Source organism: Trematomus bernacchii, unplaced genomic scaffold, assembly GCF_902827165.1.
Source record: "Trematomus bernacchii unplaced genomic scaffold, fTreBer1.1, whole genome shotgun sequence".
Taxonomy (NCBI): domain Eukaryota; kingdom Metazoa; phylum Chordata; class Actinopteri; order Perciformes; family Nototheniidae; genus Trematomus; species Trematomus bernacchii.
In genome coordinates this window covers 24,977,346-24,999,006 of record NW_022987720.1, presented here as the reverse complement: position 1 = coordinate 24,999,006, position 21,661 = coordinate 24,977,346, and the positions used below count along the sequence as shown (strand labels likewise).

The 21,661-nt window shown below is 40.2% G+C and overlaps 1 protein-coding gene and 1 pseudogene across 1 annotated transcript; both read right to left on the bottom strand.

Moving 5' to 3' along the window:
- Positions 1–2,413: 2,413 nt before the first annotated feature.
- rasd4 (rasd family member 4) lies at positions 2,414–3,756 on the bottom strand. The gene has a single exon (XM_034143158.1). The coding sequence runs from the start codon at positions 3,619–3,621 to the stop codon at positions 2,995–2,997; it is 627 nt and encodes a 208-aa protein (XP_033999049.1). The 5' UTR covers positions 3,622–3,756; the 3' UTR covers positions 2,414–2,994.
- Positions 3,757–18,438: 14,682 nt separating this feature from the next.
- LOC117492143 lies at positions 18,439–19,651 on the bottom strand (annotated as a pseudogene).
- Positions 19,652–21,661: the final 2,010 nt, after the last annotated feature.

Sequence of the window (21,661 nt, the reverse complement as noted above, 5' to 3'; positions counted from 1 at the left end):
TACAGAATATAGGTCATAAAAACATGTAAATACAGTATGGGTGAACAGGCCTTTAACTGTTATGTGCCGTACTACAGTAAATCTTGTTGAACTTGTACCAGTAATTTTCTAATTGTTGGCCTTTACATGTGATGAAGTGACGTCAGAGATCCTATACTTGTTCAAAACTTTTCAGGTATATTTAAAACACTGAGGAGCTATGACCAAGTCTAGGAGCAGAGACAAACTAAAAGCACTTTATGGTAGACATTGAAGCTGTCATCATATAAAAATATGCTTCCATGTAAATCCTATCTACAACAGAGACATATATCTGAGTTCACGACAACCTGAATTGAAAGTGTAGTTCCCACCTGAGCGTTAAAAAGGACGATCTGCCTCTCTGCGTCCGCCTGTGTGCCGAGAAAGACGAGTTTCTGTCTCCTGCTGTGAGCCGGCGGTGAGTTTAAACGGGATACAAAGAGGAACCTGAGATCTTATCATCATATGTCACTTCCTCGTCTGATTCTGGGCAAACAATGCACCGTGTCTATGAATGTTTTTTGGAAAGAGGAAGCGTACCTTTTTACTCGTCCTCTTGGCCTTTAACAATCAGATGTTGTCAACACCACCTATGAAGGGCTCTGAGAGAACATCGAAAAGTTCATCAAGAATGAATTGAACCAGCCTTCGTATTTCATGGCAGGCATAAAGTATATATTTGTAAGTCAGAGTTTCAAATACTGTTTTAATTGTGGATATTTTCAAGAAACTGCACATCAACTAATGTCAAAATGAACCATAAACAGTGCTTTAAACCCTAACCCTAACCCTAACCCTGAGTAGCTTATTTAACTGTTGGATTATAGGGTTATTTGTTTTACTTTCTATCATGCATTGAAGCAGGCATAAGAATCAGAAGCTGATACATTCTCTCAGGTTTTTTGGTTCCCCTATTTTCTTATTTTACATTATTTAAAATTACCTGCTTCCCCATACAAAGAGAATTCATCTTTCTTTTGTATAAAATGACCACCAGAGGGCAATAAAACACAGAACAGAGATCGTGGAATTGGTTTTGTTTTTACACCAATGCAAAATGTGCTTTATTTAATCAATACACTCGGTATGAAGACCCTTTTCCAGGGATTATTGGTACGCATACCACAAACAACAATCACTTTGAATACAGGCAGGTTGGTGGAGTGATGCTGCAGTTTTTTAAAATTCTTTTTACATTTCCTGTTCAACAATCATTATCAGTAAAAGGAAATAAGTTGTGTCAAAACAAGGCAAGTAGTAGTGGAGTAACAGTAATTTAATATGCCATTTGATTGTGGCTCAATGGTACTACACACCTCCTCACACGTGTATGTAGACGAGCTAAGAGGAAGAAGGATGAGCTCCAAGTCTTCTGAGGAATTTTAAAGTCTGCTTATCTAAATACCAGAGAGCTGTAAAGCTTCACCTCAGATATCGCATCCTGTCTTCTGAGTTATAATGACTCTTTATTTATATAGCACTCTTCATACAGCAGGTGCAGCTCAAAGTGCTTTACAAAATGGCACACATCACAAATTAAAGCAAACAAAAAGTAATATCCCTCAGATCAGATGTTAAGATGTTGTTATGATAAAATAGTATTTTAATGGGTTAAGACACAAGGTTAAAGGTATAACAAAAACAATGAAAAAAGACTAATTCCTCTCGAAAAAGACAAAAAAATACATTATGAATTAAGTTAAAACCTAAAAAACCATAAAAAATAAATAAAACAATATCAAATTAAGTCAATAATAAAGACTAGAACTCCATTTAAAAGGAGGGTGTTGCTAATAAAAACCTAATCTGAAAGGATGTGTCTTCAACTGTCGTTTAAAAATGTCGGCTAAATTGGCCTCTGATATTTCCTGGTAGGGTGTTCCACAGTTTAGGAGCAAAGTGAATAAAATGTGTTATTATGGGAATGCTTTTTTATAAGCTCTCAAATCTCTCAAAATCTCTGTAGCATATCCCAAAAATCTGTGAAAATTATTATTATTATTATTGGCCTGCTGGAGCGGCTCTCTGAAAGCCTCCATCACGTTAAAATCCTTCATTTTTTTTAATTTCTTCTGTTTGTTATGTATTGATCTGATTTATTTGCCTGTTTAGCACTTTGTTTTTGAATGTGCTATAAAAAAAATGGTTTGGGTTAAAAAAACAAATATCTCTAAATGCAGGAAAGCTTTATCACTTTTATTGTATTCAGTTTAGGATGTGATAACTTAATGTCATACCTTTATATTTTTCCATGTCTATATGTCCCCCGAAAGAGAACAATGATATTTTTAATCTGCAAATAAGTCCAGTGGATGACTCTCACTGTGACAGGAGGTATAGTAAAACTGTTCAAATTCCAATAAATTCCTTTTCAAATGATCAAAAACAAGTCAAACAATAAAAAAAAGGGATTTATTAAGTCAAACAAAAAGAGGGATAAACATCATTAATCATTTCAAAAGGCTGTACGATAATTCACAACATCTGATGTGCAGATATCAAAAATATAAACTGTTCTCCTTGTTGTTCACTTCTTAAAACAATCTTATGTCACACACATTTTTGCATTAATACCCATCACTTCACAATTATTGCACTTCTTTAACACCAGTAACAAAAACTTCAAAATAAAACCTCACACATTTGAACATAACGCTGCTTCTACACATTTTATTACATCATCATTTTTGACATTCACAGTAAGTGCACATTTTTTTAGTTTTAAAGAAAAAGCCAACCACATTCGTCGTTAATCTGATATCTGTTGACATGTCCGTTCTCATTGGAGAATCTCTGTGCCTCCAGTGCTGTTGCAGAGTTGGATGTCATGCTTTCAAGCCAGAAGACATTCACTAAAGTCTTTAATACTGTCTCTTGGTATGTAACTCCCCACCAAGAGAGTCCTTTCTGTCTCTCGTGAGCAGTTTTTTCGTTCTCTTTTGGCGTTGTTGCCCACCGAGCAGCTCCCCATCCTTATGTGATGAGGCAGCTGTTGGTCTTGTTCAGTTTGGGTCGTTTGCTGTTCTCCTTGGGGAAGGTTTCTCGTCTCCGGAACAGGGCCGGGCTGAACCTACTGGGCAGGTTGGCCTGCTGGAGCAGCTCTCTGAAAGCCTCCATCACGTTGACGTTGTCTTTGGCGGAGGACTCCATGAAGCTGTGGTTCCAGTCCTGCTCCAGCATGGACAGCACGTCCTTGCTGGACACCTGGCGCTCGTCCAGGCGGTCTATCTTGTTGCCTATCACCATAATTGGCGTGAACTTGTCCTCTTTGACCTCCAGGATCTCCTCTCGCAGAGTCTTCACCGCCTCCAGGGATTCTGGGTCGTCCACGGCGTACACCAGGGCGAAGGCGTCGCTGTTCTGGATGGAGAGCTTCCTCATGGCGGGGAAGGAGTAGCTGCCACTGGTGTCCATGATGTTGATGGTGACTTTGACACCCGCCACCTCGTACTCCTTCCTGTGGAGCTCCTCCACTGTGCGCCGGTGCTTTGGCTCGAAGGTGTCTTTGAGGAATCGTTGGATCAGGGCTGTCTTCCCCACTCCTGCTGCTCCAAGAAACACCAGGCGCACCTCCGTCTTCTCCTTCACTTCAAAAGACATGATGAGTTTCTGTCTCTTTTCTCCAAAACACAGCTTGAAATAATCTCTTCTCCTCGGGATCCTTGCCTGAGAACTGGATTGATGTCAGTGATGGAGCTGGATACAGTTCTGTTTAAGAGATGATGAAAGCAGATGCATAAGAGTGCCTGTCAAAGCTGCTCTCTGTATTTATGTTCACACACAGCTCCTGCCTCCTCCTGCTGCCAGCAAATCAGGAGAGGGCAGTATTCCTGAGCTTATGGCAGCCAATCACAGTCACGAATGGAGGAGGTAAGGGGAAAACAAAAGGGTGAAAGAAAGGGTTTGACTTCAAGTCCTTTGTATGCAATGCAGAAAACATTTTGGCACGTTCTGGACTACTGCTGCAAGGAGGATCAGAGATGGTCATACATCCATCATCCTGCATTCAATCATCTCACTTTTTGTCAAAGATGTTGCATGTAAATCACAGTTAAAGTAGAAAATCAAATATGCAGATAATTAACTCATGCTTCAATAATGATTTTCAGATCATTAAGATAACTGCGGTGAGAGCTTCAATCAAAAAGCAATAAGGAGTGACGATAGACATTTACCAAGCTGTCTCTGGTTTTATCTGCACTCATGATCAAGATATCACATCCATGTCAGGGACTGAGCAGATAGGGAGAGACGTTGTGCCCTATAGGTTTTCTTTTTACACAATTACTTCCGTCACTTGGCCTAATAACAAAGCATTTCAACATACTGTATGTTCTAAATGTCAGCTGTGTGGGAAGCTTCGCGTCACCATTTAATTCAGATGTACAAGACAGGCATCATTATCATACGGACATGTCTCACATGCTCTCCACTCACTTACTTGCCACTTGTTGCTATGATACCAACGAAGCCATTACCCAAGCTAGAAGGGGTTTTTGAGTAGAAATGTGCACCTTATTAAAGCTGTCATTCACTTCAATCGTTAACTCCGGATAATGGTAATAGCCAGTAATGGGGTATATTGGCCAATTAGGCAATTTAAAAGCACACTTCATGTCACCATTTATTTAATTTGCCTCACAATCTGAGTATGCACCTTTTGGCTTTTTAAGGTTGGATTGGTTAGTCTGTGCCAAAATTGTATGTTTAAACAGACCTGGTTATGTGTTCATTATTCTATCTCTGATGTGTCAAAATCTAATTTTCTGCTGGGAATAATGCTTTTAGGAATGTAGCATAGACTCCTTCTCTTTGAGAAATAAAATCACAATTCAAGCACATTTCCTCTCACATGTTACTGTGCATGCTGTATTTCATAAAGGCAAAGGATTCTGGGATGTTAAAGGGGACCTATTATGCAAAATCCACTTTTTCATGTCTTTTATACATAGACATGTGTCCCCTCTGTGGAAAGAGATTCGCTCACTTTTTGTCCTGATCCATTTATATAAGAACCTGTCTGAAAATGAGCTGATCAGATTTTGGCCACTTTATGATGTCATAACGATTTTTTGGCTTGTGTAACCATTAGCCAATCACCAACCAAGGTAACAAGATGGGAGGCATCAAAAACAAATAATACTCTTTACAACAACGCTGTTTTCTCACTGTGTAATTCAATGTGATGAGGTAACGCAGCTAACTTTTTAGCAAGGTTGAAAGCTACTTTAAGGGAAACATTTACAGCAGATAGTAACGTATGTGCAAATAGATTTGTTGGTTTTTGCCATCCTATTTACACCCAGGTGTAAATAGCCACATTGTTAGCTTTGGACACCAGGCACATTAGCACAGCAATCACACATAACTGTCGCCCATTTGGTGTTGTGCAGTTAGCAGGGGATGCATGCTGCAGCTAAAAACAATGTTGATGAGTGCCGATAGACTCAACCTAAAAATTAAAGTTGCAATGTCGTAACAATTAAATAATGCTCAGAAAAACTTCAATTTGCAAATTATCGGGGGACATTTCCCTACACTTGTTAGCTTTTAGCTAAAAACAAACATGGCCAAACTTGTTCTTGAATAGGTAGTTTTCCTGCTTCTATCTTGACGTATTGAAGTGACGTTGAGCGATTTTCGTAAACATTAAGCTAACTTTTTACTCATTTTATTTGTAGAAATGGGAGAATAATTGTTGCTGTTGAGTTTTAAAGCTGTGATCTTACCATTGGGCGATCACACTGGCTCAGATGTGTTAGGTGTCATGTTAGCGGATTGTCGGTCTCTATCAATTGAGGGTACTAGTCTGCCATGCAGGGGCGGACTGGCCCTGGGCCGGCACTGAAGCGGGCCGGTCGGACGATGTGGGCCGGTCGGATAAGTCACTAGCACCCCCCCCCCCCCCCCGTTAGTATTTTACCGAGGTGGGCCGGCGGTACCGAAGTGGGCCGGTCGAGAGTCCCGGGCTGATTTGTAGTCCCAGTCCGCCCCTGCTGTCATGTATAATCTTTGTGTGTAATAATAAGATTCATTAAGAAAGGAGGCATGCTTATTCTGTATACTTGTTAAGCACGCAGTTCCCTCATAAAAGTTAGTAGTAAACAGTTTTGGAAAAGACAATATTAGATTTGGCAGAGAGCTGATATCAAATGCAGTAGTTCGACTACAGAGACTAAGATTAAGTTTGTCTATGTGGATTCAGCAGGGTGTGTTGGTATGAGTAAGAGTCCGGCCTGTCAGTCAAACAGGGAGTGGGTGCCGTGAGAACATTCAGCCCTGTCACACTATGTTGATCCAGTGCAGCTGACATGCACTTGGGTGTAAAAGGCCACCGGTCTTTACTTAGAATTTCAAGTTTGGACTATAAGCTTGAGAGAACAAAATAAACACCTCCTGATAATTGATATTATGGACACGCAAGTCTTAAATGCCAAAATTAAACTCAGATGTACAATTAGCTGTTTTAGAGGCTGATCCAGAAACCTGCCACCATGCTGTAAAGCCATTTGATCTTTACAGCTGACCTTAGTGGGCAATTTAAAGACTCTGCACTCCAGTGGAGGGTATGGTGAAGTCTGAACACAGGATCGGCACACTTTGTTTGCCAATGGTGTAGAGGCGACGCCGATTGCTTTCTATTATTACAATTCAATTGGTGCCCAAAGTTGTAACAGTTTGCTCTTAGTTATTAATCAAACAACGAGATGTTTTGATCAGTACATTGCGTGTCTAACAGGTACATTTCAGAAGCCAAAACTTTTTTTCCCATAAGGGTTTTAAGTTTGAGTCTCATTATTTCAGCAGGATCGGTGACAGTTACATCACCAAGGTCTGATTCTGCAGACAGCTCATCTGTCTCCCACATAAAACAGCTTGACACGTACATAATGGCCTTTGCAATGGTTTTACAGCATATTATAGGATGGATTCCGCCCCATTGAGACTGCAGCCATTTGAACTTATTTTTTAATTAAAGGGCTAGAACTTGGCCGCTGCTTGCCTAGGAAACAAAGATGGATAACAAATTATTTTTGTGTTGTACCAGGATGGAAAAGTTACATCCAGAATTGCTTCGTCCGCTTTTGTCAGTTTTGGTCCACTAAGAACGTATCTGCAATGGCTGAAAATTCGAGATAGTAAGGGCAGAGCTTTTTTACATTACATGTCACTTGTTAGACGCTTTTATCCAAAGCGACTTACATACTCAATACTGTGGGCAATCCCCACAGGAGCAATTTGGGGTGAAGTGTCTTGCCCAGGGACACAACGACAGGCTGACTGCAGTGGGGTTTGAACCTGTGCTCCCCTGATCTGAACACCAACGCACTAGTCCACTGCGCCACAGCCTCCCTTTTCTGTTTGTTTCAACATATAACATATATTTTATACACATACATTCTGTATACATTTCTACATAAAAAAATCCCAAAACTAGAAATATGTTATATATTTTATTGAGTTGTGTACTTATACCAAATGATTCCAACCGTTTTCAAAACAGAGAATCTGTGAGTGTGCTATTGTCATTTTGAATCAAGGTAAAGGTTTGTCTCATTTGGTTCCTTTTATTGGCCTCTTTGAGCATTGTGGTTTCTGCAAGTCAAACATTGACTTTTTTTCCATTTCACACATTTTTATGATCAACTTTTTAGATCTTGGCCATTTTCCAAAAATATATTTGAACAAGATGAAAGTTTTTATGTCATCTGACGTCTGGATTTTGAGTTATCAGGAAAACAAGCAGATGAAATGTGGTGACAGATGAACAGTGTTTTTTTGGGGGGGGGATTCTCAACTCAGTGTTTTCCTTAGTTTTAATCACAGAGTAAGTAGCAGAAGAACTACTGTACTGTATATGGATCATTCGTCTTCACGTAAAATCCGCCTTAACATTTGGATCAGAAAAACAAGCCAAGCTAACAGAAGCATTTTCCTTGCTTTAAAAAACACAAATTTTTCAATTGAAACTTTCAAATGCGTTTTACTAAATGTATTCAACATGTCCACTCGTTTGGGGGAAAGGGAAACCTCTGCTATAATCAGGAGGGACTGGAAACGTCACATAACTCGGCCTTATGTTGTTATTTAGATTGAGAGACCCCTAAATGACATATCATACATTCAACGTGTTCTCATATTTTTCTTTATTTAGCTCGTCTAATCCTATCAAAGACAGATACGTCCTTCTGTAAGTAAACAACACGTACACATCACAGAAGCTGACTAACACCAACCCTCTAACTTCTCTTAATCCATTCTTTTCATTCGGTGGCTTTACGACTTTCAGAGAGCTGAAGTCGGTTTCTGTGTATTCAAACCTCCTCCCTCCTAAAGTTGGCTGCAAGTCCTCTGACATTGTCATTTGGCTCTGGAACATCCTGTCCTGGGTAAGATGTAGTGGCAGTGGTGGGGGTGTAACAACACCAGGTAGGCAGTAGAAGGTGTTTTATCCATTTGAGAAAGCATTGGCTGTTTTGAGTAAAAAAGGGCACTCCCCGTGGGTGCAAAGTGAATTCTAATTGGAAATAATCACCATTTGGGAACATACACCAGTGATTCAACACATTTTTAAGTGTTTTGGGCCTGACTGATCATACACATACATAAACATGTGGCAGCTTCTTTTCCGGGTCAAGTCTAATGATGATTGAAGAGGATGCTTTGTGTGCATCAGAAACATCCATTAGAGAAGCCCAGCTAGGTGGGAGACAACGTACAAACAGATATTAAATCAGAACATCCCGTGATGAAGCTAAAAACATTTTGGACTGGCTGTTCAAGGACTTTGTTATGCAAGCTGTGGCAGGGAGGGGAGGACACCGGATAAAATGATAGGGGATGCACAAAATCCTTTGTCAATAAATGATAGATGGATAGATAGATAGATAGATAGATGGATAGATAGATAGATAGATAGATGGATAGATAGATGGATAGATGGATGGATGGATAGATAGATAGATACATACATATATATATAGATAAACTGGTAATTAAGATAACCAGATAAGTGTTATTGAGTGAGTGACTTATGTGGATTTTAACAATGTATTTGTCATTAAATTCATTTTGTGGAGCTAGCTGTCTTCACTGGGCAACCACAATCTGTTATCTGCCAATGTATTTTGTTCAGTTTTTTTTTTCTTTTTTTCAGTGTTTCTGTTTTGCACTTTTGCTGGCACGAATATGGTATTTTGCTAATAAAACAACATTTATAGAAGGCAAGATGTGGCCTTTACCACTAACTGCTTAATTACAAGCACAAAACAAACTGAAATCAAGTTTTTTTTTATGACAATAGTTTCAATATTTATTTATTCTGAAGCATAATTGTGTGATAAGGAAGCTTTATGCTGTAGTGATGGGAATTATGGCTCTTTGAAGGGAGCCGGATCTTATGGCTCCGTTCCTTTGCGAGAGCCGTTCAAAAGAGCCGCTCAAAAGAGCCGTTCAAAGGAGCCGCTCAAAAGAGCCGTTCAAAAGAGCCGTTCAAAAGAGCCGTTTTCTTTTTTAAGGGGGCGGGGTTAATAATAATCTGCGAAATATACCTTTTATAATTCAATCAAATGTAGCCCTGTTTTGACTAATTATTTATATGTGTACACATATATCACTTCAATTATTCAATACATCCTTTGTACTGAAGTATTCAAAAGTAAAAATTACATTTTAATATAAATGATTTGCTGTGGCCAATTGTTTTCATTGCATTTACAGACCCATGTAACTCTCTGATTGTAGAACCACGCAAAAAAAAAAAGCAGATCCGTGCATGCAGGCAGTGACATACTGCCTGCATGCACGGAGCACCTGTAGCGCGGAAATCATCATATCATTCTGTCTTGTTTTACTTAACAAAAAACAAAACAAAAAAATGGCTTGTTCGCGGGCGCGAGCCGGCTCCCGTCGTTCGCTTAAAAGAGCCGGCTCTTTGAGCCGGCTCGTTCGCGACCACCACATCACCAGTTGTTGGATCAACCGTGCCTTCCAATGGTTTTGGCCACATTTGGAGTCGATCGGATTAAAACTGTAGGAGAAGATAGTTTTGACACGTGCCCTGAAAAGGTCAAAATTGTCAAAAGCTGAATATTCAAAAAAAGATGGCCGACTTCCTGTCGGGTTTACGATTTGCCTCCCACTGACTTTTTGGTGCGTCCCATAATGCTACATATGTCTACCAAAAGTCAGACTTGTAGGTGAAAGCACAACGAAACGCTGCTTGTTGTTTGCGTGTGCCAATTATGAAACCCCCAAAATATCCTATTTTTCACCAGACCTGACAAGTGTGCAAAGAATCTCCGTCTTTTGAGCATGCTAAGGCCCTCAAAAAGGTAATTCAGTTGGTAGAAAGAAAAAAAAAAACGAAAAAGATTCCCAAGGATTTCAATAGGTCTTCGCTCCGACTCAGTCGAGCTCAGGCCCTAATAAACACATGACAAAATAGTTTTGTTTTATTAAGACCAAAAATGAACAACAACATTTTCGACAATTGTGCATTGTGTTGGTAAACTTTATATTTCAGATTGTCATGTTCTGAATGTGAATTAGCTGTTTCTTCTATGCTTTCATTGGGAAATGGGGGGCCCCAAGTTGGCCAGGGACGGCCCTGTACATACAGTACTCTCAGAGCTTCTTCGGGTTAAACATGGAGATTAACACAGCTAAGCTTTAAATTGCATCTTTCAAGAAAGGAAAATATTTCTACTTTCATATTTACATGCAGAGTTGGGTGTAACGCGTTACTGTAATAATATTACTTTTGTCGGTAACGGAGTAGTGTAACGCGTTACTTTTATAATTCAGTAATCACACTACAGTTACTAACATTGCCCCGACACGCGTTACTTCGTTACTTTTATAAAATCAGTCATAATCACACTGACAGACAAGAGGGGTTTCCGCCGCAGGTTTATATGTACGTAATCTGCGCGACTTGCGCGTCCACATCTCGCAAAGGTGCAAACTGTGTCCAGGCCAGAAGCTGTTATCCACTGCTGCAAACACCACGTCAAACCTCAACAAACACCTGCAAAGAACACATGCTAAGGTGAAGCTAATAGCTAAGGACCCCCGAACCCAGAGTGAGGATGTTGTGAGTCGCCGCCGCCGACCGAAGCAGCACAAATTAGAATTTGGAGGACCGGTAACCAAAGCAGAGATGGACAGGCTTGAAGCATCCTTCATAGTAGAGGTAATGTTGCCCATTTGCACAGTGGAATCACCATCGCATTGTTCAGAGATATACTGCGCAAAATACAGATAGCAGGAGACAGAGGACAGCCATAGTCAGAGCTATCTGGATCAGTCTTATGCGACAATGGAAACTGAACTACAGAGAACATTTGAAACTTTAGCAGTCTGCGTGATCTGCCTGTAGGGAGGGGCGGGCCGGCCCTGCGAGTAAAGTAACGAGTAAAGTAACAAGTTACTTTATGTAGAGAGTAACGAAGTAGTGTAATATATTACTTTTTTTTAAAAGTAATATGTAATATGTAATATATTACTTTTTTTTAGTAACGACCCCATCTCTGTTTACATGATAATGTATTACGCCACTGTACCACTCAAAAGATCCTTCAATCTGTGGGGATTCATTTAGAAAGTGAACTAACCCAAAACTGCTCTCTGCTGTTCATGAATTATTTTTGTGTTGAGATAAATAGATGCGCACTGGGAACAGTACAGTGGGAGGTACTTGATATGCATGGTCTGTACTATCCATCGTATATGGTTTCATATGGAGAAAAAAAACATCCCTGTAGTGCTGGTTCAATAAATGCACGTATTGTTCCTTTCATGACTCCAGCTGTCAGTCTGTTAGGAGGCTTTCATTCAGAGACCAGCAGTGAGAGACGAGAGGATCTGACGGTGTACCAAGAAGATGAACAAAAACTCACCTGCTCTGTAATGAAAATGATAATAAAGAAAGTTTCTCTCCTGGGTCGGTACTGTTATTCGTTCTTTGTTACAGACAGGACTGTAGTGATAAGTGAGTTGCAACATGTGAGAATGTAAGAACGTGTTTTTTAATGGTAAAGTAACTCTTATTTATAACTTAATTAATGAGGATGATTTTTTGGATTACATTTGTTTTAACATTCTTTGATATGAAGAATAAAGAATATATTGACAACATATTATTGAATCAGCTAACTGAACTGAGCAGATCATAATCATATTTCTAATTGTGCATATATGTCACTTCAGATTTTCTGAGAAATGTTAAGGTTAAAGTCCGGATGTTACATTAATGTCACAGCGATATTTATCTTATTTGTGTCATATCAATATGATCAATAATCTTTTTTAAAACAGGTTAAATGTAATAAAGGACATGTTATGTAAGTATTATAATTCTTAAATGGCTTGAATCTTACCTTTAGCAACAAAAAACAAGCTTTTGAAATGTAGCTAGTTCTGGCCTATGACCCACCAGACTGTTCAGTGTGTGTCACTAATGGCGCGTTTCCACTACACGGCCTCGCTCGGCCTCGCTCGGTATGGCTAGGCCTCGTTAGGACTGGCTCACTTTATGGCGCATTTCCATTACAGTTTAGGAACTGGGGTAGTATCTATAGTAACGCAGTGTAGGCGGAGCCGTGACGTCATCTTCAATGAGAACCCCAGAAAAACAACACAGCCGTTAGCTGTTAGCACTCAGAGCTCACAGCTCCTCATATATGTTCAGAAACTAGACAAAAGTTAAACAAGTACAAACCACAGACTGCCTGTGTCATGGCGAATACAGTCGCTGCTTTATTTATGTCTGTATAGGCCGTTGTTGTGAGTGTGGACGGTCGGAGCATATACTGCGTTAGCTTAGCCAATCTCCATTTAGAAAACACGCATTTTAAAAGGTTTTTCGCCTGCCGTCTGTCTGCAGACTTGACAAAGCATTAATTCATGGTTTTTACTAACCGGTATCAGTATGTTGTTACTTCGGCATCATTTTGAAACGTGTATTACAATTAAATCACGGTCAAATATGTCCATCTTGTTGTAGTTGTAGCCCCCTTGCCAGCGATGCTCTCTCTAGTTTAGCATACTCAGCCCGACTCAGCCTCGTTGTCTCTGGCCCTAGACCCACGATTTTATGAGGCCAGAAAAACTGTGAATTAGGACCCGCCGGCCGGTACTAGGCCAAGTGGAAACAGCCCTCTTAAACCGTGCTCCGCGCTGTAATGGAAACGCGCCATAAGGGACTTCATAAGGTAAAATAAAGGCTAAAGCTGTATAAGGAACTTTCCAGATTTTTTTTTAGGTCATGTGACATCTGTGTCACTGTGTTCTTATGGGTTAAACAAATTAGTTGTCAATTTGCTGCTTGGGCTAAACAGTAATGCTCCTGCATTCGAATCAGTGTGGTTAGCCAGGCATTAGTCGACCACAATCTGCCAGAAATGATCACAATCCTGTAACCAAGCCTGCTTCAGACTGAGGCAAGACAAACCAGTTATCTCTTTTTTTAAAGCATGATACAGGTAAGTAAATGATCTGAATTTGACATGTAGCACTGTGTTTTCTGCCACTTCCTTGTCCTTACCGTGACGCAGCCCCAGAGGGAGACACAGTCAGGGTAACTGGAAAACCACATTTTTAAAAAGTTACTTTTACAACAAGTTAGTATTTGCAGTAATCAAATAGTCTAAGATACTCATAAAAGCACTTGAAGTATGAAATAATGGAAGCACTGTTGTGATGGGGTTTTTGCATGTAACTGTAACCTTTGAGCAAAGCATTAAATCCCCGTTATTAATCAATCAATGTTTTGGTAGATCTGTGAAGGTTTTCATTATCATTACCTTGGGCATTACTTTGTTCGAAACAGTGGTGGGGACAATTTCTCCATATTTAACATCAGCATAGAAGACAAAAGTTTTGACATTAAAGTCTTCCGACATAATCCAAAGGAATTTCCTCACAGATCGCCGGGGTTAACATCCACACCCTATGGCCTGACACATTCAGAGGCAGCTCCTCAGAATGATCAGTTTGAATTCCGACATAATCCAAAGGAATCTCCTCACGGATCGAAGGTGCTAACATTCACAACCTATAGCAGGGGTATTCAACTAAAATTCAACGAGGTCCAGTTAGAGAAAATCTCCCCATGCAAAGGTCCGGAACATCAAAATGTCTAAGTTGCTTTATGAATTAGTGTGATATATATTGAAGTAGCCTGTAGCTTTATCAACATTTGCATGTAATCAACAACTGACTGCCAATCAAATAAAGAAAGTACAATTCAAAAACAACAATATTTATTGTCAATTAACATTGAACTATACAGATATACAGTAAATACTGTGGATATGTGTAATGTTCCTCTCGGGCTGCATTTAAAAATAAAATAGGAGAAAATAAATAAAATAGCTTTTGAAAATATGTGCATCTTAAAAGTACTTAATTTTAGATAAATAAAATAAAGTGTAGCAGCAGCTTGAGTTTCCCTTTTTCTTTGTTAACCGTTTCACATCATGACCTAACAGTTTCAGCCGATTATAGAACAATATCAGTCTTTACACATCATAACAATTGAACAGTTTTAAAGTTTCTCTTTCTTTCCCTCTTATATTGCAGTCCCTCACTCACTTTTTTTTAATTCAGTGCGAGAATTGAGCTCGAGCTTGTCCTGCCAGGAGTTTAAATCTGGGCTGAAATGGTGTCAGGGCCATTCTCATACACACATGCAGGTGCTCATTGGTTAGCCTCGGTTAGCCTGCCCTGGAACGATATTTAGTTTTAATTTTGATCCTGGTGGACTGATCATATTGGGCTCTGAGACTGCTTATTTTTTGTGACCTCAGTTCTGACTTGAGAGGGAATGTTTGGTCAAACACTTTGTGTTTTGTCACATAGTGGCGTTTTGGCACTTTTAATGAGCGCCACAGTCTCTGAACAAATGAGACACACTGGCTCTGTGCTCCCAGTGGGCAGGATGAACATGAATGAGTCCACTCAGGGTTAAAAGCTCTGTTCTCACTGTCCACTTTCCTCTTCTTGGAGAGCGCCATGTGTCATTATTTGTCTCTCCCTGTCTGCTGCTAACACGCCTGTTCACTCTCCTCTCCGCTTCTCTCCCTGTATCGCTAATTATTCTCTTTACTCACTTTCCTCTCCGCTTCTCTCTGCCGCTCTCTCATCTCTTCTTCTGTGTTTCTCTCCCTGTATCGCTCACTCGTCTCTTTCGCCCCCTGTCGGCAGCGGTTAAAATAGAATCGCCCCGTCAAAATTGAAATCCCCTATTAATGTATTGATTATAGGTCCGGGTCCGTATAGGTCGGCGTCTGGGTCCGGATCCGGACCGCGGTCCGCCTGTTGCCGACCCCTGACCTATAGCCTGACACATTAAGAGGCAGCTCCTCAGAATGATCAATTCCGATTTTAAACTTTCATCCAACCATTCACTCAGCATTCAATACACAGAGATTTAAGCAATAGTTACCAAGATTGAGAGAACCTTACCGAGGCGAAAACCCAGCTCTGGGCATGGCCTCTGATGTACAAGACTGGACATGACAAGGTTCAAGGTTCAAGGTTCAAGGTTCTTTATTGTCAATCTGACATAGCTACAGAGTAATTATGCAGTTGAAAATCTTATGTCACAGGCTTCTCCAACAATGCAACATAATAACATAACATAATAACAATAAGAGCAAGAGCAATACAAAAATAATAATAGTTATAAAAATGAAATAAAGTTATGATGTGGAATAGTGCAGTATGAGTCTATATACAAGTTATTGGAATGATATATATATATTAGGTATTAGACCAGACATATTCTATGGCTATGGCACAAGACACACCTTCCCATGTTTGTGTAAAAAGGTCATGACCTCTAGTGTGCAGGACTTGCAAAAATATTATCCTCGGCTATGGCACAAACACCTTTTTGGGGCCTCAGTCTATTTCTCCTTAAGTCAGGAGCCCCCCTCTCTGTGTACTGCTGTGAGGGAAGAGGGAAGAAACTGTCTCTCCTCTCTTATTAGCAGAGATGGGGTCGTTACTAAAAAAAAGTAATATATTACATATTACATATTACTTTAAAAAAAAAGTAATATATTACACTACTTCGTTACTCTCTACATAAAGTAACTCGTTACTTTACTCGTTACTTTACTCGCAGGGCCGGCCCGCCCCTCCCTACAGGCAGATCACGCAGACTGCTAAAGTTTCAAATGTTCTCTTTAGTTCAGTTTCCATTGTCGCATAAGACTGATCCAGATAGCTCTGACCATGGCTGTCCTCTGTCTCCTGCTATCTGTATTTTGCGCAGTCTATCTCTGAACGATGCGATGGTGATTCCACTGTGCAAATGGGCAACATTACCTCTACTATGAAGGATGCTACAAGCCTGTCCATCTCTGCTTTGGTTACCGGTCCTCCAAATTCTAATTTGTGCCGCTTCAGAGTCGGCGGCGGCGACTCACAACATCCTCACTCTGGGTTCGGGGGTCCGGTCCTTAGCTATTAGCTTCACCTTAGCATGTGTTCTTTGCAGGTGTTTGTTGAGGTTTGACGTGGTGTTTGCAGCAGTGGATAACAGCTTCTGGCCTGGACACAGTTTGCACCTCACCGTCACATTCCTGTCTATTCTTCGGACAAACTCAAAATAATGGGCATACCTCCACCCCTCGAAAGTTATCGCTGACTCTGCCATGTTTATGCAGCAGTGCACGTGGAGATGTGGACGCGCAAGTCGCGCAGATTACGTACATATAAACCTGCGGCGGAAACCCCTCTTGTCTGTCAGTGTGATTATGACTGATTTTATAAAAGTAACGAAAGTAACGCGTGTCGGGGCAATGTTAGTAACTGTAGTGTGATTACTGAATTATAAAAGTAACGCGTTACACTACTCCGTTACCGACAAAAGTAATATTATTACAGTAACGCGTTACTTTGTAACGCGTTACACCCAACTCTGCTTATTAGTGACACCCATAAACCATAATAGGCCTTACACACTCAATTTAACAAACCACTTGTTTTTTGTTTATACTGTAAATATAGAAAATCATAAAATATGAAGCATTTTCATTGTGGGTTATACAAGAATATAATTTGATCGTTTTAAGTATTCAACCTAATATGGAGATCTCAACACCCCCCCTGGGTGTTGAACCTCGAGCACCTGCATGAAAAACCAATGCATAGACCTCTGGACCAAAGCCAATGTGTTTTAAAAATCATGAAAATCATGAAAGCCCAACTATAGGTCTTGCTGTGATGTAATTTTGAGTGAATTTTAACCTTTATGCACACAACGAGCAGCCAGAGGCCTGTACTACGAAGCCGGTTCAACCTAACCTGGATATGTTTGAGTTAGCCGGTTGGCCTAATCCAAAACATACGCGCTCTCGCTAATCGGTCCTACGATGCGGGTTATCAAGTGGATCGCCCCGTGTCCTATCTAGTTCGGTGCACGTTCACATCGACCAGCGATCGACCAATCGGAATAATGGAGAAACCCAGAGCAAATTATTTTACGGCGGAGGAGCAGACAATGATCATGAGCCGCTACAAAGATGTGAAGCACATAATTAAAGCCAAAAGCAGTACCCTTGTGGCTGCCAAACGTCGCCAACAATGGCAGGAGATTGCAGACTCCGTCAATGCGTAAGTAAAATATGTATATATGTAACAGCGTGCACAGCTGCACATCTTTAAAAAGTGTATTGGATGCACGGCAGTCATGTACAAAAATAAATCCGGCGCTTCCAGATTAATTTTCTAGTTTATCGGATAAATAGTCATTAAAATACCAAATTGATCATTGAGTGGCAGCCTTTTTTTCATTATAATATCACCGCCCGAGGGTCACAAGTGGACTTTAAGCCTAATATTTTGTAATCCTTTTAATTTATAGCATTTCTTTTAATTCAAGCTGTACATGACATTTTTTTTTTCGTTTTTCAGATGTAACCCCGGCGGGTCTAAAAGGACCTGGGAGCAAATGAGAGTCAAACACAAAAACATCATTCAATCTGGTAAGTTTCCCTCTTTTGAGATCTTAAAAATACAACTACACGTTTTGTATTGCTTCAATTAGTCTGTGTTTCATAACTGTATCGGAAAGCGGTCACATTTTTTCCCAATTCTTGCAGCCAACAGGAAAAGAAATGAGCAGAGGAAGACAGGTCATTTTGTAACATTCGGTCATTTATTTTCAAGTCAAATGAAAGGTGCATAAGGTGACCTTTATCTTTTAGGATACCTAAAAGAGAAATCCCTTTTTTCCTTCAGGAATGGCTGAGAAAATAAAAACTCCAACATAAATCACCCAAGGCCTCTCTCTCTCTCTCTCTCTCTCTCTCTCTCTCTCTGTGTGTTATTTTTTTTATTATGCAAATAACAATGCGATAGCATCTCTGACAGCCCTGCCAGTAGGGTAGTCCAGGGTGATGGGGTCTACCACATCAGGAGGTTGGGGGTTTGCAGCACAACACAGGCCGTTATAATGCAGCATGCTCTTTCAGGGGCCACTCTGAGCCCCCGCAGGCAGGTGAATCTGGCCTTCAATATGCCGAAGGTCATTTCTATCCTGACTCTGGTTTTGGCATGGGCCACATTGAAACTGGTTTGTGGCCCTTCACCAGGGTCAGGATACGGGGTCATCAGGAATGTCTGGCAGGCATAACCCCTGTCCCCGAGCAGCACTCCACTGAAGAGCCCTGAATATAAAGGAATATTTCCATAATAAGTACCACAAAAGGCAGCTTAAGAAGCACAAAACAATAAGAATGTACAGTTGCCATACCCTACTCGAGTTTGTGACACAGTGAAGACTCTGAGAAGATCCTCGAGTCATGGACTGACCCAGGCCACTTTGCCTCAAGGCTGGTGATGACACACCTGTGGTCACATGTGGCCTGCAAAAGCATTTGGGGTTAACAAGCCTACTTCCACAATAAGAGCATCATAGTCAGTGTAGCATCAATGTTCATTTGCAATGAGTCCATGTTATAGATAAAGATAGTCCAAGTGTGAAACATGTACTGTGTGAATATTTAAACTTGTGATTTCCTTTAATCACCCAGACTTCAATGTGTGTTCTAGTGAATGTGCAAGATTTACCTGAATGTTGAGGCTGTGGAATGATTTGCGATTCACATAGTCACCTTCATTATCTCCCAGGGACGCAGAGATCGGTATGTGTGTACAGTCGATACAGCTAAGCACCCTGGGAAACCCTATGAAATAGTAGGCTGCATTTATTATACAACAGTGTACGTCATAGGAACAACATTCACTGTAAAGATATAATCACATATCAATACCTGCCATGCTGTAAAATCCCTTATGAATAGCACTGCAGACTGTATTCTTGCTGAGGTTCTCTGCATCCCCCACAGCATAGAGAAAACTGCCGGTTCCAAAGTATCGCAAAGCAATACATACAGTCTGCGGCACTGTAAGGGCACAACTCCGATGTGTGGCATTAGCAATATATGGCTCGAGGAACTGACACAGATAAGTCAGCCCTTCTCACGAGAACCTGTATCTTTCATACAAATACTCTTCAGGGAAAGCCAAAGGGTTTAAAAATCCTCTCCCGCCTGAGAGCGCCTCTCACAATCTGAGCTCCAAGCTCCACAGTGTCATTCACAAATGGCGACGTCATTTTCACAGAGATTTCATTGGTCGATAGGCGGAGCTTTTATAGACTGATCTCTTAGCCTGCAACCTAACCTGGTCCCGACCAGGTTAGCCGCTCAGCATAAGTTACCATGGAGATCTAGCCCGCTAAAAAGAGAACCAGTGTCGTAGGACCGGAAACCCCCGAGTTTTCCCTGAAGTCAGCCCGCTAAGCGAAAATCCGGCTTCGTAGTACAGGCCTCAGGTATTGAGGACAGAACATGACATAAGTAACAAATAAATAAATAAATAAATAAATGCTTAAATACAGAATAAATACATGTGAGAAAAACCAAAATGAATAAATGTAGAAATAAATGCAGGAATAAACAAACACAGAAAAAAATAAAATGAATACAGGAATAAATACATGTGGAAATAAACACAGGAATAAATAAACACTAGAAAAAATATAAGTTGAGAACACACATATCTTTAACCTGTTTCACGCCTTCCCCCCGGTACCGGGCGGATAAACGCGTCATTTGCAGGAAACAACGTCTAAGGAATCTTAATATTGAATAAAACTATGAATGTGTTATATCCATGTAACAGGAAGAAACTCAGCTAACTGATCTTTTTAATTTTTTTTTTCAAAAAAACCCCACAATGCTAGCACTCAGCTTCTGAATTAGCCTCGACGAAAAAACGTAACCTACAAAGGCACATAAACTCACTCAGAACTCCCTTATTACTTATCCTAGATGCACAACCAAACACTATTTTTAGGTGTCCTGGAGACACTGAATCTAACGGTGCCCACCTCAACACTCAGTGATAAACATTCGCGACGCTATCAACGAAAGCGTACATCATCACATGTGGAGCCAAGAAGCTAAACATGTAAATATATCTTACCTTGGTCAAAAGTGGTCTTCAATGGCATTAAAACGATAAAAAAACGATGCTGCAGTTAATCCATAGGTTCATCCTATGTGTCTGTGCCTTCTTTGAAATTATTTCTGATAATCCATAAGCAATACAACTGCGTTTTAGTTTCCAAACTCCAGAAGGAGACATTCCTCCAGTTTAGTTTCGCTTTCCACACGCGAAGCGGCAACATTTTTTCTTTACAATGTGTGTCTATGTGAGTCTCCTCCTTCGATTCTATTGGCTCTAACGGTCACAAGGGTATGTCAACCAACCAGATCGAGCAAGGGGGGCCAGAGATAGGTCAAATCCACCCAAATGACCCCAGATGGCCCAGTTTTTGGCTAAATCTCTCTAAAAAGGTCAAATTTCACTTGTTTTGCATCAATCTTGATACAGGGTACTTATTATATGTTGTACTTTGGATTCCTAAAGCTTTTAGTCTACTAACCCATCATCCAAGGGTAGTTTTCACTATCTGTAAAAAATAATTTTTGGACGGACACTATAATTTACAGTTTTTTACTATGTAAAATCTGAATTTTCTTTAAAATAAAAAACATTTATATTGATTCTGACACTTCTACATCCAACTCACAGGTTTATCATTACTTTGAGAAAAGATTATTAATTTAACCCTTTTAGAAGGGAAGATATGGTCATTTGTTCTGGGAATGTCATTTTCGAGCCTGAGACCTGAAAAACAGGCTCAGAGTGGAACAGGTTAATGTATTTTTACATTTATTTGTTACTAACATTAGGTTTTTCTGGAACAGATGTGAAAAATTGGTGGTTACTTCTGGAACAAAATCGCATGTGTGGGTGAAATGGTGAAGATTGCGTGAGTTGGGAGGGCGGTCAAGGGCGGTCAAGGGCGGTCAAGGGCGGTCAACACGAGTACAGAGTACCTTTTGTTTTACTGGAGGCCAGCCTTAGGTAGACGCCCCCCCTACACCTCTGGGGGATGCAAAACAAAAATTGGTGACAGTAAAAAAATAATTAAAAAAAATAATTTTAATAAATAAATAATAAACATTCTTTGTAAATAAAAATGGGTAACAATAAAAATATACTGTACATTTTTTTATTATAAATAATATATTAATAAAAATGTAATAACATTTTA